The sequence below is a fragment of the Talpa occidentalis genome, unplaced genomic scaffold (assembly GCF_014898055.3).
Source record: "Talpa occidentalis isolate TD23 unplaced genomic scaffold, MPIMG_talOcc4v2.1 talOcc4.5, whole genome shotgun sequence".
Lineage (NCBI taxonomy): Eukaryota > Metazoa > Chordata > Mammalia > Eulipotyphla > Talpidae > Talpa > Talpa occidentalis.
In genome coordinates this window covers 40,956,068-40,977,614 of record NW_023604861.1, presented here as the reverse complement: position 1 = coordinate 40,977,614, position 21,547 = coordinate 40,956,068, and the positions used below count along the sequence as shown (strand labels likewise).

The window sequence follows — 21,547 nt, the reverse complement described above, 5'->3', positions numbered from 1 at the left end:
ATTGTTTATCAGTGTAATCTCTGGAGTTCATATTTCATGAAAAAAAATCTCTAGGCTGTTTTTTGCCTTTAATGTTCTTTTTTAAAAAGGGGTTTGTTGACCTTTTCTGAGTTCTTGTTCCATTTCAAAACACAAAGGTTTTGCCCACTCCAGAAGTTGACCTTTATTCCCAATTTCTAGTGCCTCCATTGATTTACTTCACTCATTAGCAATTGAATTCTTATGTACATTGTACATTGTAAATCTGAAGTATCTACTTTGAATTACTGATCTATTTTTATTCTAGCACCACATTGTTTTAATTGTAATAGTGTATATTATATTCATATGCAGTGTCTCATGCTCTTTTTACTGTGCCCGGTGTGTAGTGCTATTTGTTTCTTTTTAGTACAGTCAGACTAGCCACAGAATGTTGCTTCTCTCTCGGCTTTTATGTCGACCACTTCTGGGATTCTTCAGTGTGACTGTAGAATGTAGAGATACTGTTTAATGTCTCAGCAGGGACTTAAAGATTATTTAGTATAACCTTCCTTTCAAAAAACCTCCTCTAAAACATCTCTGAAAGGGTTATGAGTAGGCTGGACTTTATGATACTTTGCTTTCTCCTAAAAGTTCCAATGTTTTTATTTTTTTTTTTTTTAGTTTTTTAAAAGATTTATTTATTTATTTATACAAGAACCAGGGTATAGTCCAGATGCATGGGAGGGTGAGAGGATTCACCAGAGCCAGAGCAGGAAACAGAACAGGCAGACTGACGAAATACACTGCTGAGGGGAGCAGCGGGCGCAACAGGAGAGCTCTGCCGCATCATGTAGGACCCTCGCCAGCTGGCTGGGATCAAACTGGCGCTGTAGAGGCTGCGGGCAGTTTCACAGCACCGTGCTCAACCGCCTGCGCCACCAGGGGAGGCCTCCAGTGTTTTTAAATGACCAACTACCCTTCTCATATTTGTTAAAATTAAGCTGACACTAAATCCTGTTCCTTACAACTTCTTCCATTTATTGAGAAATGAAAAATATCAATAAAACAAGGCACAAATTGTCCACACCCTCTGATTTTAGCAGAAGAATTTTTAGGAAATCAGGTCACTTATTATCAGGTCATTCCTGTGTGTCATGTGCTCCCACAATTCCACCCCTTCCATTTTCCTCCCCTTTCTCATGACCCAGATGTTCCCCACCACAACCCATCCCTACGATCCATGAGCTTTCCTGTTGGCCTTCTTCATGTGAAGTACAACTTGAGATCCAAATACTAAACTTGGACCTTTTGTTCAAAATATACCATTCAATGGTATATTGAATGGTATATGACCTTGAGTTCCATGCTCCAACGCCTTGGTTTATCTGTGAGATATTATTTCCCTCCTTATGTTACTGTTTCATGTTTATTTTATCCCCCATTGTTAACCTTGTGGACTTTTCAATTTTGTTTTTGTTAATTTGTTTTTATTACCAATATGTTGTGCTCTGGTCTAGGTCCAGGTTTTCTAAACCATCCATTGGAACATCAGTGTCCCACAGTTGTTAAGTAGGGTGGATATGATGTAAGTTTTTATGTGGCTTAACTGCCATGTCAAGCATGAAATTTAACTTAATAAGTTGCTTTCTTTGTGGTTTTCCTCAGACTTCCTATGCTAATATGGAAGGTTCAGTCTCAAAGAGTGGTGTCTAGTAGGATTCCCCAAGCTTAAGTTAACCTTAAAATGATTATTAACATCACATGAGACACTCATGTGGTGATCTAAACCAGATGTCTCCTTTAACTGTGGAAATCCTTTTCCACTATGGTCCATCATTCTGTGCCTTAGGTTATCTCCTTCCTGTGAAGTACTTCACAATTTTGTTTTATTTTCACTGAGCAGTGTCACTCCCCAGTCTCAGATTTCAAAATAGTTCTCTTGTGCTCAGGCGCTGCCTGCAACCTTCTTCCCAGTTTTCCATGATACTTTCCACAAGCTCCACCTCTGGAGCCTTTAGCCAGAACCCAGAATATCAGATTGCGTGCTTGGGCACCATCTGTGTTACCAGCTGCTCTCTTTCTATATAAGCCAGTTTCTTTTCCAAAGTTATAATCATCAACTGGAAGAGTTGAAAAGCAGCAGCCGTGTCCCTGTGTTTTAAGTTTCTTGCCCAGGCCCACATGAAGACTGATAATACTTCTTGGGTATTCTCTGACCATAAGAGTCTATCTTGTTTTTCTCTAAATCCTTTTGAAATTTTCTACTCTAATTTCAGCAGTCTCTCCTCAGTTATTATTGACTGTAAGTTGACATATATGTTCTACCCTATATTTCTTGGCACAGCATTTGTTGTATTTCAAATACATGTCCCCAAAAAAGCATTATACCTCCCTATTAACTGTGAAAGCCTATGTGCCTGATCAGGGCTTCACTTGGAATCAGTAAAAGAGCTCTTGACCCTTCCAGGTTGTGTGTGAACACTCTCACTGGTCCCTTGGCTCATACCTTGCTGCTTCGTCTCCAGAAGCCATGGTTTCTTGCACATCTGTGCGGCCACCCATAGGGAGGCCAAGACAAATTGCTGTCCCCTCTCTGTCCTCTTCATTCCTCTCTTCCATTCACTGATGCTTCTACTCATTTTAATTCTTCTCTGCTTCCTCAGAATACTTTTCTCTAGCTTCCTTCTTGAGTTCTTTAATCCTCCCAGGAACACCTTTATCCTCTTTAATATGCCCAGATATGAAGAGGCATCTGCCCTGTTCTTTCATCTCCTGCAGCATCCCTCTTTTCACTGGGATTTATTGAGCCAGGCGTGGTGCTGAATACTGGACATGCAAGGCATAGACCCAACACTCATGTGTTCAGAGCCCAGTGGGAGACAGAGAAGAGTAAATAAGTAAATACAAATCAACATGATAAGTGGTTCTGCTACTAGCAGATAAAGGATACGATAGTGTGTCACAAAAGAGTGTTAAGCAGGAGTAGTACGATTAGCGTTGTATTTTTACAGAGCTCCTCTGTAATCCAATCGAGAACAGATGAGAGTGTGGAAAGGTTGCCAGCAAGGAGATCAGATGGCAGCTGCAGCAGTTAGCCACACACCCCAATACTGATGGCATAACAGTCCTGGCAATGGAGATGTGAGGCATGAAGGGATGTGGGAGACATTTAGCTGTAGAAACAGCAGGAAGTGTTGACAGAGTCTGCGCAGAAGTCCCAAGAACTTCTAGGTTTCTAGCTTTGGAAATCATGTACTTGCTGGGGGAAATCATGTACACACCCAGTTACTGAAGTGCGGAAGCCTGGAAAATATGAAGGGTGAGGGGAGATGGCAGTTTCTTTCTGGGAATGCTGAATTTGAAGAACCTGTTGAAAGGAAACAAGTGTTGAGTGGTCAGGTTTAAGGGTACAGAGGTCCCGAGGGAAGGGTGGGTGAAGATGTCACTTTAACAGTCACAGGGGTGCTCACCAACGCCTGCCCGGAGGCTTTCTGCTCCAGCCATGAGTTATGCTGTGAAATTAGAAATAGGGGCCTCCCCAGTGGCACAGCGGTTGAGCGCTGGGTTGCGAAGCTGCCTGCAGCCTCTGCAGTGCCGGTTCGATCCCCGGCTGCTCCCCGGCCACCTGAGGAGGGTCCCGCATGGCACGCAGACCTCTCCTGCCGCCTGCTGCTCCCCTCAGCAGTGTACTTCGGTCCTTCTGCCTGCTCTGCTCCCCGCTCTGGCTCTGGTGAATTCTCTCACCCTCCCGTGCTTCTGACTGTACCCAGTGTTTGTATAAATAAATAAATAAATAAATCTTTAAAAAAAAAAAAGAAAAGAAAATTAGAAATAGGCCTTCAACTAGTCACTCTTGTGTCAGCCTAACCTCCAGTGGTAGCTCCAGTTCTTTCCACCATCTATTTCCACTTGACTCACTAGATTCCTGTCCCTTGCTGGGCTCCAAGTTTTGAATTGGGAGAAGTGGCCAGAGATTTAAAATATGTATATTATCTAGCAGTCTGTGTTTGAAACATCTTACCAGCTCTCAGAGACACTCAGGTGGACCTTCTGCTGATAAGTCATTCCACACATTTGTTTTAAAAAGGAAATAATACTCAAACCAGCAAACTTCTTTTCTTCAGTGACTTGAGATATTAATGGTGACACTCTGACACAGGCATGATTAAAAGGATACAGATATTTGGGTGGGTAGTAGTTGAGCTCTCTAAAAGATAGTGATTAGAGTCCTCTTTTGTTTTCATTTTCCATCTTGTTGAAATATTTCTCATTATCAAGTGTCAGAAAACAAATAGGACCGTGACTTATATTTCACAATTTACGTACCTGATTTCATGTATTCTTGACAGTTCTCTTACGCTTTTCACAGTTATTTACCCTTTTCTCCCCAGGACAATAGGACAGTACATTCATTCATTCACCTCAATATTACTGAAGGTTCAAAAATATACAGCATCTTTTACAGGACACTAGAGAATCATCAATCTGCACTACAGAGAGAGGATGGTATTGTGGAGTATACATATTTCTAAAGAAGCAGATGGTATCCTCGTAACTGTGCAAATGATTATTTAATTCTAATTGTGAGATGCTATTAAAGAGGGATGGGGAGTCTAACTTCTCCTGGAGGCAGAGGAGGGAAACCCAGAAAACATACCTCCAAAGCAGTAATATTTAGGCTTGGACTAACTTATCCCAGGATAAGTTAGAGTTATTCAGGGAGCAGATGGGAAAAACAGGAAGAAACAGGGTATTTGGGGAGATGAAAAAAATTCTAGGGCCTCCGGTGGTGCAGTGGGTTAAGCGTGGCACTGTGAGGCAGTCAACAGCCTCCGAGGCACTGGTTCGATTCCCAGCCAGCTAGGGAGATGCCCACATGGCACGGCAGACCTCACCTGTCTCGCCCGCTGCTCCCCTCAGCAGTGTATTTCGGTCCTTCTGCCTGTTCTGCTCCCTGATCTGTCTCTCATGGATTCTCTCATGCTCCGGCACCTCTGGCCTGTACCCCAGTGCTTGTATAAATAAATAAATCTTTAAAAAAAATTCTAAAAGCAAGAGGTAGGATGAGGTGGGGTTGACAGGTTGGTATTTGCACACCTCTGGAAAGCCTGGCTTGGGCCAGATATGCCTGCCAAAGTAGGGAGTCAAGATTCCATTTGTGATACAAGCTATCAAAGGATTTTAAGCAGGGAAGGGACCTCTGGCTCATGTTTTTTTAAAAAATAGAATCACCCAAGTTGTTTCGTGGAGGCTGGATTGAAGAGTGACAAGAGAGGACGCTGGTGTACCGCTGAAGGACTGTGGGGTGCCCAAGAGATGGATGAGATAGATGCATAGCCTGATCCATGCAGGCCTGGAATATTGAGCACCTGCTACGCACTAACTTCGCAGGCAGTGCTGAGGACACACCCGCATTCTGCAGCTTCACCCCAGTGCTGTGTCTCTGATGTGTGTGTCAACAGGATTTCTAGAGTTAAGAGAGTTTGTAGAAAATTGTTGCCAAAAAATACTTGCTTCTGCCAGTACTGTATACTGTATGAGGTTGTTGACGTCGCTTAAAACAAACCAAGACTTGTCCTCAGATAATTCTCCACCAGTGACAAAAGCCTATACCCATGTTGGCTAGAGACATTGCAAAATGAAACTCCTTTTCAAATGCTTGCATTACATAATGTAGTCATTTGAAATATTGTCATTTTTCTCTTCCATGGAATGAAGAACATAAATTTTCCTGATTTGTACATTCACTTGCTTTGTAGGCTGACTTCTGATTTATCAACACTTTTTTTTTTCCTGTGTATGCCACTACTTTTTTTTTTCATTTTATACTAGTTTCCATCTCTTGATTAGCTCAGTTTTTATTTGTTTGTTCATATTCTGAAAGGTGAACTACTCAGCTAGCCTTTGGAATAATGCTGGATACATTCTTACCCATAGACTAAAACTAGAGAAAATATTTTATAGTAGTTGAATGTGTAGTTACATATATATAGCTATAATATATTAAGTGTATGCATAATGTATACAAATATACAACATGTCTGTGTGCATCTCCATCACAAACACAATAACTCTAATTTTCTTGGTTTTCTTTTCTTCCCCTGGGATAAAGAAGCTTTGGCATCCTTCACAGTCCCATGGGCTGACGGGAAATGTTTGCATCTTAAAATGGAAAACAGTGTGCTGGCTCCTTAATAGACAGTCTGATACAGCTATGAACAGGAAGAAAACCGAACATTTAAATTTCTTTTTTTTAATTAATTAATTAATTAATGTTTTATTTATACAAGCACTGGGTACAGTCAGAAGTGCAGGAGGGTGAGAGAATTCACCAGAGCCAGAGCGGGGAGCAGAGTAGGCAGAAGGATCAAAGTACACTGCTGAGGGGAGCAGCGGGCGGCAGGAGGGGTCTGCGCCGTGTGGGACCCTCCTCCGGAGGCCGGGAAGCAGCCGGGAATCGAACCGGCTGCAGAGGCTGCTGGCAGCTTCGCAACCCAGCACTCAACCGCTGCGCCACCGGGGAAGCCCCGAACATTTAAATTTCTATATTAAAATTAGCTTGTGTGTTCCTATCTTTGTATAAATGTGCATACGTTTGTATACAGAACCAAGCCCACATGTGATTGTATGTTGGGTGTTTATTTTGAGTTAATGTCAAAGCCTTTTATTTGCTTATATGGAATAATTGCATTGTGACTGCTTCCTCTTCTATATCTTGTTTCTTTTTATTTCCTTTTTTATTCTGCAGCCTTGGCATTTACCAAGTGTCACATTGTTTTTCAGTTATAGATGCATCATGTTGTACACTTATATAATGAGACCATCAATTATCCAGTAGACTGTGGGGGACCATACATTTATATGAACATGAACCATATCTAATTCACCTTTGTATTTCCATTATCATCAAACACAGAGTTGGATGCCCAATAACTACATAGTTCAATGAATTGTGATTTGAATCACTAATGTAAATAATTAAATAAAGTGGTGCAATTTTTTGGAAAAGTCACTTTTATACCTGGTCCTTAGAGTATTAGAAAGTAGAGCTTTTTTGTATTTAATCATAGTTAGATATGAAGGCTAACCACAAACATCCCCTTACTTGACATCTGTGATTTATTTTCCTCATAATTGAGCATAATCTTTCCAGATTATTTCTTTTTTAAAAAATAGTCTTCCCTGTCTGTCCTTATCATGCATATGCTTTCATCTACTTTTTTCACATAAGGAATATATTTATAATAGCTGTTTTAGTGTGCTTATCTATTAATTCTATTTGCTGTGATGTTTCTAAGTCTCTTTCGATTGATTGATTTTTCTCCTCATAATGGATCATATTCTTCTTCTTCCTTGCTTGCCTAGTATATTTTTGTAGGATGCCTGACACTGTGGATTTTACATTGTTAGGTGCCAGATTTTATTTCATTCCTTAAAATATTTTTGGGGATTTGTTGTAAAATGAATATAAGTTCTTTGGAAACAGTATAATTGTGTCAGGTCATAATCTTCAACTTGGAAAGTGAGTTCAGAACTGCCTTTAGACAAGAGATCATTTTTAATGACTTTATTTTTTTAAAGATTTATTTATTTATACAAGCCCTGGACACAGTCAGAAGCGCGGGAGGAGAGAACCCACCAGAGCCAGAACGGGGAACAGAACAGGCAGACCGACGAAATAGACCGCTAAGGGGAGCAGCGGGTCGCAACAGGAGAGGTCCGTGTGCCATGTGGGACCCTCGCTGGTGGCCGGGGATCAAACCGGCAGCCTTGCAGCCCAGAGCTCAACCGCTGAGCCACCAGGGGAGGCCCTACACAAGAGATCATTTTATCCCTGCTTTGAGACAAGCCACTGCTCAGACCTCTAGCCCAGGGCATTGCAGGCTTTTCCTTCTTCTTTTTTTTAAAATATATTTATTTATTTATACAAGCACTGGGTACAGTCAGAAGCGCGGGAGGGTGAGAGAATTCACCAGAGCCAGAGCGGGGAGCAGAGCAGGCAGAAGGACCGAGGTACACTGCTGAGGGGAGCAGCGGGGGGCAGGAGAGGTCTGCGCGCCATGTGGGACCCTCCTCAGGTGGCCGGGGAGCAGCCGGGGATCGAACCAACGCTGCAGAGGCTGCGGGCAGCTTTGCAACCCAGCGCTCAACCGCTGCGCCACAGGGGAGGCCCCTGCAGGCGTTTCCTTCTCTGGCTGCTGGGAGTGTGATCTCTGACCAGGTCCTTGTGAACACTAGAGATGGTTCCATCTGTTCCTTTCCTATGACGTGTGCTTCAGCCTTGGTGCTTCCCTCACATGCCCATCCTGAGCAGTATTCAGCCAAAGACTTGAGAGGAACCCTCTGAAGATCTCCAGAGCTGTCTCTCTGATCAGCTCCTTCCCCTCCAGTGCTCTGCCCTGCAGCTCCAGCTGCCTTGTCCTATCTGAACATTGAACTCAGTTAGACCTCAGGCTCTGGTTGGGTTTTTCTTTCTTGAGTTAAATCCTGGATGCTTTCTAGGCAGTAGACTGGGACAATCAAATTTCACTTCATCTCTCTCCCTTCTCTCAGTGATCACCATTCTGCACTCTGTCCAGTGGGAAATAAAAATAAAAAGTATGTGTATATATATATATATACACACACACATATATACATATATATGTATACACACACATATATAACTATTTTCCCTGATTTTTTAAAAAGATTATTTATTTATTTATATAAGCACTGAGTACAGTCAGAAGGCCAGGAGGGTGAGAGAATTCACCAGAGGCAGAGCCGGGAACAGAACAGGCAGACTGATGAAATACACTGCTGAGGGGAGCAGCGGGTGCAGCAGGAGAGGTCTGTCGCACCATGTGGGACCCTCACCGGTGGCCGGAGATCGAACTGGTGCTGCAAAGGCCGCGGGCAGCTTCGCAGCCCAGCGCTCAACCGTTACGCCACCAGGGGAGGTCTTTCCCTGATTTTTAAATTGTTAGAGACGAGGGTAAATTTGATCCCTGTTACTTGCCCATGACTGGAAGCAGAAGATTTCAGATAAAATCTTAAAAGATGTGTGTGTGTGTGTGTTTGTGTGTGTGTGTTTGTGTGTGTGTGTCTCCTGGGGACATACCAGTATGAATCTGAGGCTCTGATGTGAAAGACTACTAGGAATATTAAAAAGAATAGAACTCTGTCAATTATTGAGCACCTAATATGTACCAAATACTCTATAAAGATTTTGCTTTATTTAATGTTTTGCTAGCTACATATTTATTATTATCCCCATTACACTAATGAGGAAATTAGGAAATTGAGGTCGAGCTTGACTGACATTAACCCCAAGTTACACAGGTAGAAGGAGGCGGTGCTGGAACTGAAATCCAGATTTGCTGCTGAATGTGTTTCCACTCTATCAGGATTTGAGAGAAATTGACTAAAGCAAAAACCTTTATCAGGCATGCCCAATATTACCACTTTCATAAAAAAAAAAAAAAAACACCTTCGGTGGAAATGCATTTGGGGTGGCAATCATTGAAAGTGGCCTGGCAATCATAGAAATTTTTTACATACATTGAAATTAAAAGATTTTAATTGTTTAATGTGTATTCTTATCTTTTTTATTATTCTTTAATCTGGAGATTTTCATTAGGCCTTTCAAGAATTGGGTCTTGCAGTCTAGTGATCTAGAATGTGTAGTAAAGTTTAACTAGGAATAACTTAGTGCTGTAAAGCAGACTTCTATGAATAAGACCAGGGTGGCCGTGGCCTCTGGTTTATAGCTAAAAACGATAATAAACGTGGGGTGGGGGAGTATGTACATGTCAGTCTACAAATAATTAAAACAAAAACTCTCCCAAGAAAAAAGAAACTGATTTTTTTAGTGATTAACCCAAATTAGGTGGACGTGGATCAGCTTAAATATTCACTCTCTGGGAAGGACTGGGTCCAGAGCAGGTGGGCTTGTGACTTTGGTAACCCAGGTAAAGGGAGTTTCTGGCTGAAGGATTCTCTTTTCTCAGAAGTATGTGACAGCAAAGACATCTGCTGAGGTTACGTGGGCTGATGAGGAATGGAAAGGTCAAGGAGAAGGGCGAACCCTATGGGCAGTCCCTGGGGGCAAGAAGTGCCAACCTTGGAAGTTCAGTGTTGTAATGAACCCAAGAATCCCCCAGATTTCCTCCAGCAGCGCAGTGTTTTCCCAGCAGGCAGGCACAGAGAAGGAGTGTGAGCCTTCTCTAAGCTGCGGTTCACCAGGTGACTGGCATGTGAGGTCAGGTGCATTTAAAGAAGAATAATTACAGCACTGGACCACACAATCCTACAAGATTGGGGGTAGAGAAGTGAACAAGGGTGAGGACTGATGGTAAGGGAAAGTGAAGGTGCCCCTGGCTGAAGGAGCTGATGAGGGTAAGCAGGTGTTTGGAAGGGTCTTTTGGAAGCTATGAAATAGAAAGGGGCATCAGATGATGAACAGCAATAAATAGAAGGCTTTTCATGGCATTTGCCAAAAAAAAAAAGAAAAATTTTTTTAACTTATTTTTTTGTGTGCGTATAGGAGGACTAGGGTATAGGTCAGAGATGCAGGGGTAATGGGGGTCACCAGAGACAGAGTGAGTTGCAGAACAGATGGATTTACTGAAACACACTGCCAAGGGGAGCAGCAGGTGAGACAGGAGAGGTCTGCTGTGCCATATGTGGGTTAGCTCCCTGGCAGGGCATGGAACTCAGGCCTTAGTCTGAGCCTAATGCTGAGACTTAACCCTAGGCCACCAGGGAGGCCCAAGGAAAAAAAAAGTAATGATTTTTTTTTTTTTTTGCAGTAATATTAGTTTACAACTTTGCATGTGATTTAGAGGTTTATTACATCCTTAGAAATTGAGGAACTAGCTCTGCAAGAGGCTGATGGTGGCTTTAGAGCATAAGGTCTTGGATTTGAATCAGGCTCTTTCCCTGAGCTGTTACCTCAGGCAAGTTATTTAACTTAGTTGTCTAATAACAGAGAGATTAATACCAGCATCAGAGAATGATTGCAGTTTCCAGAGTTGGTGCTGTGAGGACTGGTATGTATTGAGGGATCTAAGCATAATAGTTTCCTGGCCTTTGCGGGAGAGCAGTGTAGGCAGGAGCAAGGAGGGGGGAATGACCTTGGATAACTTCCTATTTTAAGGGACAAAAAAAAAAGAAGAAGAAGAAGAATTGGCCTCTATGAAAAATGATTCTCTTGTTCTGCCTTTTCTCCTGTTCTACACTAGGAGCAATGAAAGCCATTCTCCTGTGCAGGCCACATGGAGGCACCTGCATGCCCAGCACACCCATGACTGTAGCTGTGGCAGTGTCATTCTGTGCTTTATTTTCCATGATTCACCTTTGTCAGCATTCCCAGGGAAGTAAATTCCAGGGCGTATTTCACACTTTCTGAATCATGAGGCCCAGGTAACTGCAACTGTAAACTTGAGAAAATGATTCCTGGAAGCATATTTTGAACTGGGCTGGTGGGCAAGCAAAAAAAAAAAAAAAAAAGTATCCATTTGGCCTGGAAATGAGTAGGGGAGCTTCTCTGCCCCAACATTTTTGTGGTCTTAACTACAATATGCTTTTACAACTAAATTTTTTTGGGAAAAGTATCTGAACCAAAAACTACCTAATATATGGGTACAGATGCAGTATATGACTTAAAAGTGTGACAGAGAGTAAGATAAGGATCATAGATTTCCACCAGCAGGTGACACCAACCGATGCCTGAAAACAGACCCCAGCAGGGTCTGATGCAGTCAAAAGTAGAAGCCCACGAAGAACAAGATATACAAAGCATCATGAAAAAGCATTCCTCAGGTACCTCGCTGGAGACCTCTTCCCCTGTGGGAGCTGTTCTCTCCTCTCTAATGAACCTCTGACTTCCTCCACACTACCCGCAATGTTGTTGTCCCTTCCGGCCGCCTTTGGCAGCTTATTCCATTCTAAGGAAACTGAACTTCCAATAACTCATTCCAGTAGGTTTGCTTTCCAGTAGGTTTCCTTCCCCAGTTTCATTCTGGCTTCAAAAGTAATGTATTGAGTATAATATCTCAATTAATTTTTTTTTAAAATCTTTAAAAGAGGATGTCTTGGGCATCAGGACACACAGCCTTGAACTATAATAAGCTCTATTTGCTTCATTATCTGAGACATTCACTAGTCATTATAGAAGACACAGTGTTGACATTGAAGCTTCACTTCTGAAAGTCAATGTCCATGGGGCAAAGAGACACTTCATCCCTTAGAGGAAGGAGAAATACTGTTGTCTTCAAGTTCTCTAAGTCTTTCCAGCCACAAGGGCATCTTGAAAGAAATTTTCCTCACTTCAGTGGTTGGAACTCTTGTGACCTCTATCAGTTAATGCTCCTAGCCATTTATTCCATCTCAGCAGGAAAAATAGGCCTCAACACCCTAATGTGAGGTGACTAAAATCTCTGCAGGGGACCCTCAAACAGAATGAATCATCACTGATGGGGTTCTAACCAGAGACATTTTTATGAGCTATGCAATCACTTACATGCTCATTTCATATTTTCAAAACGTAGTGACCTCTCTCTTGGAAACTATGTTATTTGAGAACATCTTTTTGAATTTGTTCATCCCCAGCTGTGAGAAAATACTGCTTAGTCATGGTTAGGGAAAAAGCAATTTAGGAAAATAATAGAGGAAGACAATGATGTCATCCTTGTCTGGATTTCTATGTCATCCTTGTTGGGAATGGGCCAGAAGAGGAGCAAGCCAGAGGCTCTTAGTCAAGGGAAGGAATCCAGTGTGAAGCAGGCTGTGACTGACCAGAGAAGACAGGGAGGGGCTGGAAGGCACAGAAAAGCCGGTCAACATCATGGAGAAACAGAATGCCCAAATCTGGGGCCCTTGCCCCGGAGACATGGAATTCTTCCGCTCTCTCATATGGTGACTAAGTGACCAGTTGCACAGATTTCGAGGAACTTGCTCTGCCCACCTATCAAGGAAGGGTGTCCAGGCTCCCTTAAAGCTCTGCAATTTTATGATCTAGAAAAACCCTTAAAAGCAAAAGCATAAGGCATCACTAGGCACAATGCTGCAGTGACTAGCATCTGGGAACTAAAGCAAGATGGTAACCTTAAAAGAAACACAGGAAGACTCTCTCTATAATTAAGGTAATCTTTTTGGTAGTGATGGGGTTTTTGTTTACTTGTTAGCGTATTTGCTCCTTAATGGATCCAGAGGGCACCTGAGGAGTTAATCACACATTACAGTCTTATGAGTGAGGTAGGAGAATTGTGGCAAGGAACTTCCATCTTTCTAGGATTTGAAGAAACATGTTGCAAGACAGAAGAACATAATTCCTGTCAATGTCAAGACCTTTGACATAGCAGTGGCATCTGCTGAGTAACCAATAACCTAGGGTAGACATGAAGGTGAGCAGTCATGCAGCTGCTCAATCCAAGCAATCTTGAGAAGATTGTGAGTAGGGTGATTTGTAGCTCACTGTGTGATGTGTGTAAGGGAACTAAGGTACAGACCATCTAAAATCATACATTAGTGGCCTTATTTGTTTGCATTTGTAATTACTTTTCATGGTAGCTATATCTGATTTATAAATTTACAGTTGCTTAAATTAGGAGCTTTGTAAAATTAAGTTTGGGAGGGAGTCAGCAGTGTTCATTTTCTCCCTGCCTCCCTTGGTGAGGCTTTTGCTGCTCCTGAGCCCATGCTCAAACCAAGGGAAAAGAGCTGTTGCAGAATTTGCACAGTGCCTTTGCACAGCCTATGTGAGAGGGGCTCCCTCTTTGAATGAGTAAACTGAATGTTCTGTTAAAAATGGCCTCCTGTTGGGAGGAATGCTTGGGAAAGCAAAGTAAACAAGGCCATGCTTATTCCAATCATGCTAATGAGATCCTAAAAACTACACCTATGGCACAAAATCAACTGAAATATGGATAGTGAAGAATTTACCATAATATGGTTTCCATTGTATTGGAAGGTGATGACATTCACTCAACAGAAATACAACTTGGGAGTTAGAAAGCACTTTAGATCATAGTATCTGATACCACTAACTAGTCTTTAAGTTTTTAGAGATATTTAAGAAAGACTATTTCATTTAAACCTAGTGATCTGCACCACAATGGCAATCTTACATTATTTCCATGCTCAAAGCAGATGCGGTTGACCTAACAGGACCCTCTTCCTACTGAAGTAGCCTGTATCCTGATTATCTAATATCTCAACACACCAGGTAGCCACCACCAGTAAAAATGTGAAGAATTCTTCCTGCCAACACTGATCTGGTTCAGCCATTTCATTTTATGGATGAGGAGAAGAAATATGCAGAGGTTCTAGTTAAATTCTAGGAATTGATGTATCTTGACTGGTTTCTCCATTTTTGATAGACTTCTGAGTCACACCCTACCTAGGTGTTCTTGACCATTCCCTTCCATGACTGAGGACAAACTTGCTACGATGGTTTGGGGGTGCCATTGCATTTTTCATGGACTGAAACTGGTCACAAAGGAACAAGAAAACTCTAACTCTAAACACAAGACTTAATCAAGAGAAGACTATGTTTTTCATTCATTCACTATAAGAATTTTGTGTACATTAAGATAAAAGAAAACCCTATTGATATTTCAGAAGACAACTGAGAGATGCATAAAATTTATGGAGCATGTTCATTTCTTCACACTTACAATCAGAGTCTCCTTAGCTCTTCCTTGTTTCATTCATGTTATTTGCTTTGTCCATGGGAGACCATGCTCACTCATTCATCCTTTCCTCATGCTATATCCATCTGGTTCATGTATCCATCCATCCATCCATCTATCCATTCACCCACCTGCACTTTTCTCCCCTTTCATCCAGTCCATATATTCTGCTTAAACGATAAGGCCCTCACAGGAAAGAGCTCTGCTTTATTCATCTCTATGCCTCCTATTTCTCCCATCATAGTATTTGTCATGTATTGGTATTAGAAATGTGTGTTAAAGGAAACTTTTGCCTGTGATTTCCTTTTACCCACTCTCTTTATTAGATTGGTACAAACCATTCACCCCCCTTTTCTCTAACTTGAAAAGAAGAAATTAAAAAGTTCCTTCCTTAAAGGCTTATGATTATCTTTTATTAGGTTTTAGGCCTGAGTACCCACAGCAGGTAGCTCTATGAATACATAAGTTTCTGTTGCCAGTTACTTATACTTCCAGCCAACTGCCTGTCAAAGGGGTGAAGTACCATTGTGCGTTGGCTGAAAATGAATTTCTTTCCAGGAGCAGTTCAAAAACATACAATACTTTATATTATTTTCTCTTATTATTTGTGGTTCACCTCCTTTATATGAATTATTTATAATGAATAATGCAAAATCTTAGAAATACCTGCAGAGCTGTGCCTGTTTTTCCCTCTAACCCCTTGCTTCCAACTTATAATGGTCAAGATAGGGGATCCATCCTACTCCAGCAGACTCTCACCAGTTCTTTTTTGGGGGGAGAGGGCTAAGAATGGAGAAAAGAACCCGGGGAAGGATTTCTTTAAAGTATATCTCAAAAAAGCAATTTACTTCATGCCTTGGATGAAGAAAAATTGTTAAGAAATTAATGGTTTTTAAGGAAAAACTATGATTTTAATGTGTATGGAAATAAAGCTAAATATGCAGAAAATATTAAAACTAAAATTTTATTCTCAAGAAAAAAAGTGAATTTTTAAATTAATATCCCTCTCCTTCAATTTTTATGCTATTTCTAATTTCATAGCTCGACAATCTCCTTCCTCCCTTCCTTCTTACCTTTCTCTTCTTTCTTTCCATATTTGTTAACATTCTTTCACCATGAATAACAAAAGTTATTTCTTTTCTCCTGGAGTGCATACTCTGATCATAAACAAATAAACAAATTAAAAGTATAATTTTACAAACTATTAATTACTGTGAGAGAAATAATAGTATCCTACAGTAACAGAGCATACCGAGATTAATCTAACATAAATCTTCATCTAATCAGAAAAAATCTTCTGTAGAGACAAAATTTAAACTGAGATTCTAAAGGATGAGAAGGAGCCAATTCTGGAAAGAGTGGAAGAAAGCATGTATGAAAAGACATTAATGGCAGAAGAAGTTTGACTTACTGGAAGACTTACCCGAGAACCAGTTCAGTGGATGAGGTAGAGACTGTTATGAGAAGAATATAAATAGATAAAAAAAAAAAAAAAAAGGTAGAGACCCTGTAGATCCTGAGAAAGAATTGACTTAATTATAAAATTATGTCTAGGATATTTATTTGTCAAGGTTACTTATTCATTTTTTTTCATTCATCCATCCGCTCAACAGAGGGATTCTATGATTGAGTTTGAAAGTTAAGAGAGAATGGACTTAGTGGGTGCAGTGGGGATGGAAGCAAGGAAATAAGAGGTCCTTGCAAGACAAGGTAAGAGATGAGTGAGGCTTCAACAAGGGGCATGGTAGCTAAGTTGGAGAGATGATCTCAAGGGTCTAGCTTGAGCAACTGGGTCAGTGGTGGTGGCATTTCATGAAATGAGAAACACATGAGGGACAAATATAGGGAAGAATCACATTGGATTTGTACCTCTCAAATTTGAATTGTCAGAAATGCTAGTGGTTATGTGAAATAGGAAAATCAGTATGTGAGTCTAGAGTGACAGAATCATTGGCCAGGCTTGTACACATGCAGAAAGATCTGTGTTTGCTACCATGTAGAACATAATTGACACCATGGATATGAGGAAAATGGCACAAGAAGAATAGGAGACAGGGTGAAGGGTCGATTTTGAAAATTGCCAACATTAATAGAAGAAAACTTGGGATGAAGGAAATAAGCCAGTAAAGGGGTTGAGAAGAAGTGAGCAGTCTGAAAATTAGAAGGAAAATAGAAATGTGTGACATTACAGGGTCCAAGCCACACATCTCAGCCATGTCATGGCCCACAGATTGATTTCTGCTGAGACATCAAGTGACAAAACTGCAAAGGGGAGGTTATTGGTAATGTTAACAAAAGCTATTTTGGTGGAGTTGTCAGAGTAGAAGCCAGACTGAAGGGTTAAAGATTGAACAGTCGCACAAGGATCAAGTGAGATGAATCAAATAATGAGCCACTACAAGGTAGGGTTTTAAAATTGAAAGTGACATACGTTATTGACTGATACAGTCTTGTACTTGCCAAAGTTTTTATATGATTATTGGATTTTTGCAGACATTTTCTTGATAAATAAGAGAACAATCCTTATATGTGTTCACTGCAGCTATTATTGAACACGACCAAAGGTGCACTGCCGCTTCTCCCCTTTGAATAACCTCTCCTTATGAAGAGAATGTCTACGTCTAAACTCTCGATTCCAAATCTTTGTGTTGTAACTCATTCTAAATGTTTACCTTGGTTAATTGATTAGTGAGACCCATTGAAGTATTTTAGAAATGATGAGAATTATAACTACCCCTGCTGTAAAATAGTAATTTCTCCCCTCCCTGCTTGAACCTGTTCTCCAAGTATATGCTATACTTGTGAATAATAGATCTCCCACAATCCTCACCTCCTTTTAAGTATTCACACTGCATCTTGTATTTGCATGTAAGTTATTTTTATTTGTTATTTCACACATGCTAGGTCAGAGAACAAACAAATCACTTCTCTCTCCCTCTCTCTACCTGTGCCTCTGCCCCCAATCCGTTCCTTCATCTCCCGCCTCCACAAATATATTGGGAGCAGTGTTACCTGTTTTCCCCAGGAAATAAACCAGTCACTAGTACCCCATACCTTAGTGGTTTGACTCCATGAAATGGAATTCTCTGTGTAAACAAAGATTTTTTTTTTTTCACATAAACAAGATAACTGTGTTCAGCCTTATGAAATTCCCAACATTTGCATCATGAGACACTAGTAAAAGATTCGACTTTTACTTGCTAGGCATATTTTCTTAGGGCTCATGAAGATAAATATCTGCGACCTTCAGCTTCCTCGTTAAGGGAAAGGCCTATCAGTATCTTGCTATCTCTCTTTCAAGAATTAAATATATTGTGTATGATGTAATCTAAATAAGGAAATTAGGAGACGCCTTGGGATCAGAAAAGTCCTTCATATACTGTAAGTATTTTAACTCTGATAATTTCCCTACTCTAAATTTCTAGAACTGACTCAGAGGAATTTATATTAGATTTTGATATTGTCAAATTGCCCTCTGTAACAGTTAAACCTATTTTGCACTCACCCCAATAGTGGACATATGAAGTCATTTTAATATTTACTATCTTCATGGGTGAAAAATGATCTCTCCCATCTAGTTCCAATACTTTGACTATCTTGGCGTAGATTTTGAGCTATTCCCAATTTTCAAGTAGTATAAATGAGTGCAGTGTGTATCTTTATTTTTTTCCCCACTGCTAGTATATTAGTTTAAGATCAGTTTCCACGTCAACAGATGATATGGTCATTTCTTTTACTCTTAAGCCATTGCAAAATTACTTTGCAGAGATTTTTACAATTCATACTCTCATCAGAAATGCCTGAATATTCTATTTTTTAGCATCCTTGCTAATTCTGATGTTATTGAAATTATTTTAGCTAATTTAGTAAGCAAAAGATGCAGCCTTCTTTTTATGTCAGAAACTGCAATTTTAAGGGCCTCCTAGTGGTCCCCAGCCAGATGGAAGCCTGACAGTGACGCCAGAGGTTTGTTTTCTGTTCTTTCACCTGCTAGTTAATAAGTAGGTAATATTTCCTGATTCACAGTTGGATCAGATTGAACTGTTCTCGCTGAGCTGTTAATGATTCAGAAATAGCTTCCCTACCTCTCCACCTCTTCGAATTCTACCAGCACCTCTGAGAGCACCTCAAATTCCATTTCTTTCAAATAGCCTTCCCAGGTAGCTCCTGGTCAACTCCTGGCCAACTCCAGTTACCCTGAGGCAACTAGTGCTCCTGCCCTATGGTTTGACATGCAGCGGCAGTCAATTTGTTCCCATTATTTGCTCTGCTGATAGGATTTTGTAAAATGGATGCTGTCCCCATGTCAGGTCATGTCTTCCCTCTTTAATATTAGCTGTTACTTGTATGAACAGATTTCCTAGCACAGTGTCAGCCACTCTGTGCATTGGTGCTTAATTAATACTATTGGTCATCTTGAACTGAGTCCCTTGTCAAACAGATTTTACTCTAAAGGGTAATAGAGTATAAGAAACACTGTACCTTTCCCTCACAGGTGATTTCTAGACCTCTGAGCAAGCCAACCAAAGTTATTATTTGACTTCACTTTCAGACCTTACTCTTTTCATATCATTCTGATTTGTGTTTTAGGAACCTTCTCTGAATGGTCATTCCTGGTTAAGTTTTTCTGGCTTATTTCAGTAAGCAAAATTGCCTTCTCCTCAAACAAAATATCTTCAGTACTCACACAGTGGGTTGGCTTTCTCCTCACTGTAGGTCCTATTTCTTCCATGACACCAACCACTTAATCCTGGCAGCTTTCATTGTTCTTGACTCTTGAATATTAGCATTTTCCAACTCTGCTATTTTCACAACTTACCTGTTCATGTCATCTATGTGACTTTTATTAGTAATCCTGCTTTCATTGACACACTGAGCTTCTCTAGCAGAGGGAAAGCCACCACCCGCCTATGGCTGACTTTTCCTCTCTAGCTGAAAGTACTTCCAAATGACGAGTGTTCAATTCTACCTCTTACACCATCATTTCCAGGCCATGGATTCCTTGCTATGAATCCTTGTCAGATGCTCAAAAAGCACCTGTGTGTGCTGATTTGTGTATATGTTTATACATTTGCATATAGGTATATGTGTTTATATAATATATATGTTCATAAACACAGATGTGTGCTTATCATCACATTTATAGATATGTACACATCGTATATATGTAAGTATAGCTTATGCATACAAATATCTATCCTCTGGCAATTAGAATAGATTTAAAACTATTACAGAGGCTTTCAAATGTTGCCTTTTAACTTTAAAACACTTTTGAATGATCACTCAAGCAGAAAGTCAATAGGCATAAAAGATAGTGATTATCCAGTTGAATAGTGGGGATGAGTAGGCTCTTGGGAGCACTGTTCGAATTCCGAGATCTGTCCCCTGCTGTTGAGCACACATTGCCTCACTGTATCCCTTGCCTACCAGGCTCCATCCACACTGACCTCCTTTTAGTTCTGGAACCTGCTAAGCTTGTTCTTGCCCTCAGGCCTATGCTGCATCTATTCCCTCTGCCTAGAATCTCTGGCCCAGATCTTCCCACTCTCTACACAAAGTCTGGCTCCTCGTTATTAGGAGCACAAATTAAAAGTCACATTTCTAGATTCTAGCCAAATGGCTTCCTCCCTCCTCTCCCACCCCAGGCAACTATTACATCCCCACAACTGGCACTTACCATTATTTGACAGTACTTTCCTGTTTATTGTGTGTTTATGTTCTATGAATCTTTACTAGGAGATAAACTTCAGGAGAGTAGGGAACAAATCTGTCTTGTCCAAAGCTTTGTCCTCAATTCTTAAAACTGTGTCTGGCAGAGAAAAGAAGTATCATTGACATGCAACTTCTAGTTTCAGCAGTGCAATGTAACTGTTCAGCATTTATAGACATTGCAAATTGATCAACATCATTTTACCATTTTTTCTTACAACTTTTAAGTTTGCAATACTATAGTACATTTATTATTGTCACAAAGCTGTTTATTACATCTCCTTGACTTATTTATTTTCTGACTGGAAGTTCTTCCCACTTATTCATTGGGGAAAAATATATCAGTGAAAAACATTAGCTCTATAGGACTCTCAACCTTTCACGTGATTTTCTTCTGCTCCTAAATTCATCGGGGTTTATTTTTTAACAATCCATTTTTTTAAAGGTGTTTCACAAGCTTTTTATGTAGTTAATGTTACCAGGTCAAGTTTTGATATTTGAACTTTCTTTCCTGGTAGAAATCTGAAAGCTTGTGGTCATAGGCTACTGCAAAGAATAAAATGTGTTACAATTGGTACTGAACATTTTAAAAGAACAGCTAAGGGGCCTCCCCAGTGGCGCAGCGGTTGAGCGCTGGGTTGCGAAGCTGCCAGCAGCCTCTGCAGCACTGGTTGGATTCCCAGCTGCTCCCCGGCCACCGGAGGAGGGTCCCACATGGCACACAGACCTCTCCTGCTGCCCGCTGCTCCCCTCAGCAGTGTACTTCGGTCCTTCTGCCTGCTCTGCTCCCCGCTCTGGCTCTGGTGAATTCTCTCACCCTCCCGCGCTTCTGACTATACCCAGTGCATGTATACATAAATAAATAAATCTTTGAGGAAAAAAAAAAAAGAGAACAGCTAAGGAGAATTCCTACTTAGTAAAGTAAATAAAGTGTCCAAGTTAATTTCCCAAATGGAATAACCACGATACCATGTTCTTGTAACTACTTAAATTATAATACATAAAATTAATTTTATTTCTTATTTTTTAATTTCCCAAACAAAAACTTTTAACTTTTATATCCAAGTCAACAGTAGTTGACACACACACAAAAAAAAGTGATATATTAATATTATTATCTGGTAAACATTAGTTTCCACAACTTTTTACCTACTTATAGATTTACTTAATGGGAAACAACTACTAAATATATCATTTACTTG

General features: G+C 40.6%; 1 protein-coding gene across 16 annotated transcripts in view; it reads left to right on the top strand.

Moving 5' to 3' along the window:
• The window catches only part of ENOX1 (ecto-NOX disulfide-thiol exchanger 1), a 522,650-nt gene that overhangs the window by 347,753 nt on the left and 153,350 nt on the right, over positions 1 to 21,547 (top strand). The window contains exon 1 of one of the 16 annotated variants that reach the window (XM_037526966.2): positions 11,549 to 11,766. The exons of the other annotated variants lie outside the window; for them this stretch is intronic. Within the exon in view, the coding sequence (XP_037382863.1) occupies positions 11,670 to 11,766 (97 nt within the window). The 5' untranslated portion in view covers positions 11,549 to 11,669. Of the gene's footprint in view, positions 1 to 11,548; positions 11,767 to 21,547 lie in introns of those variants that run through there. 16 annotated transcript variants of the gene reach the window in all.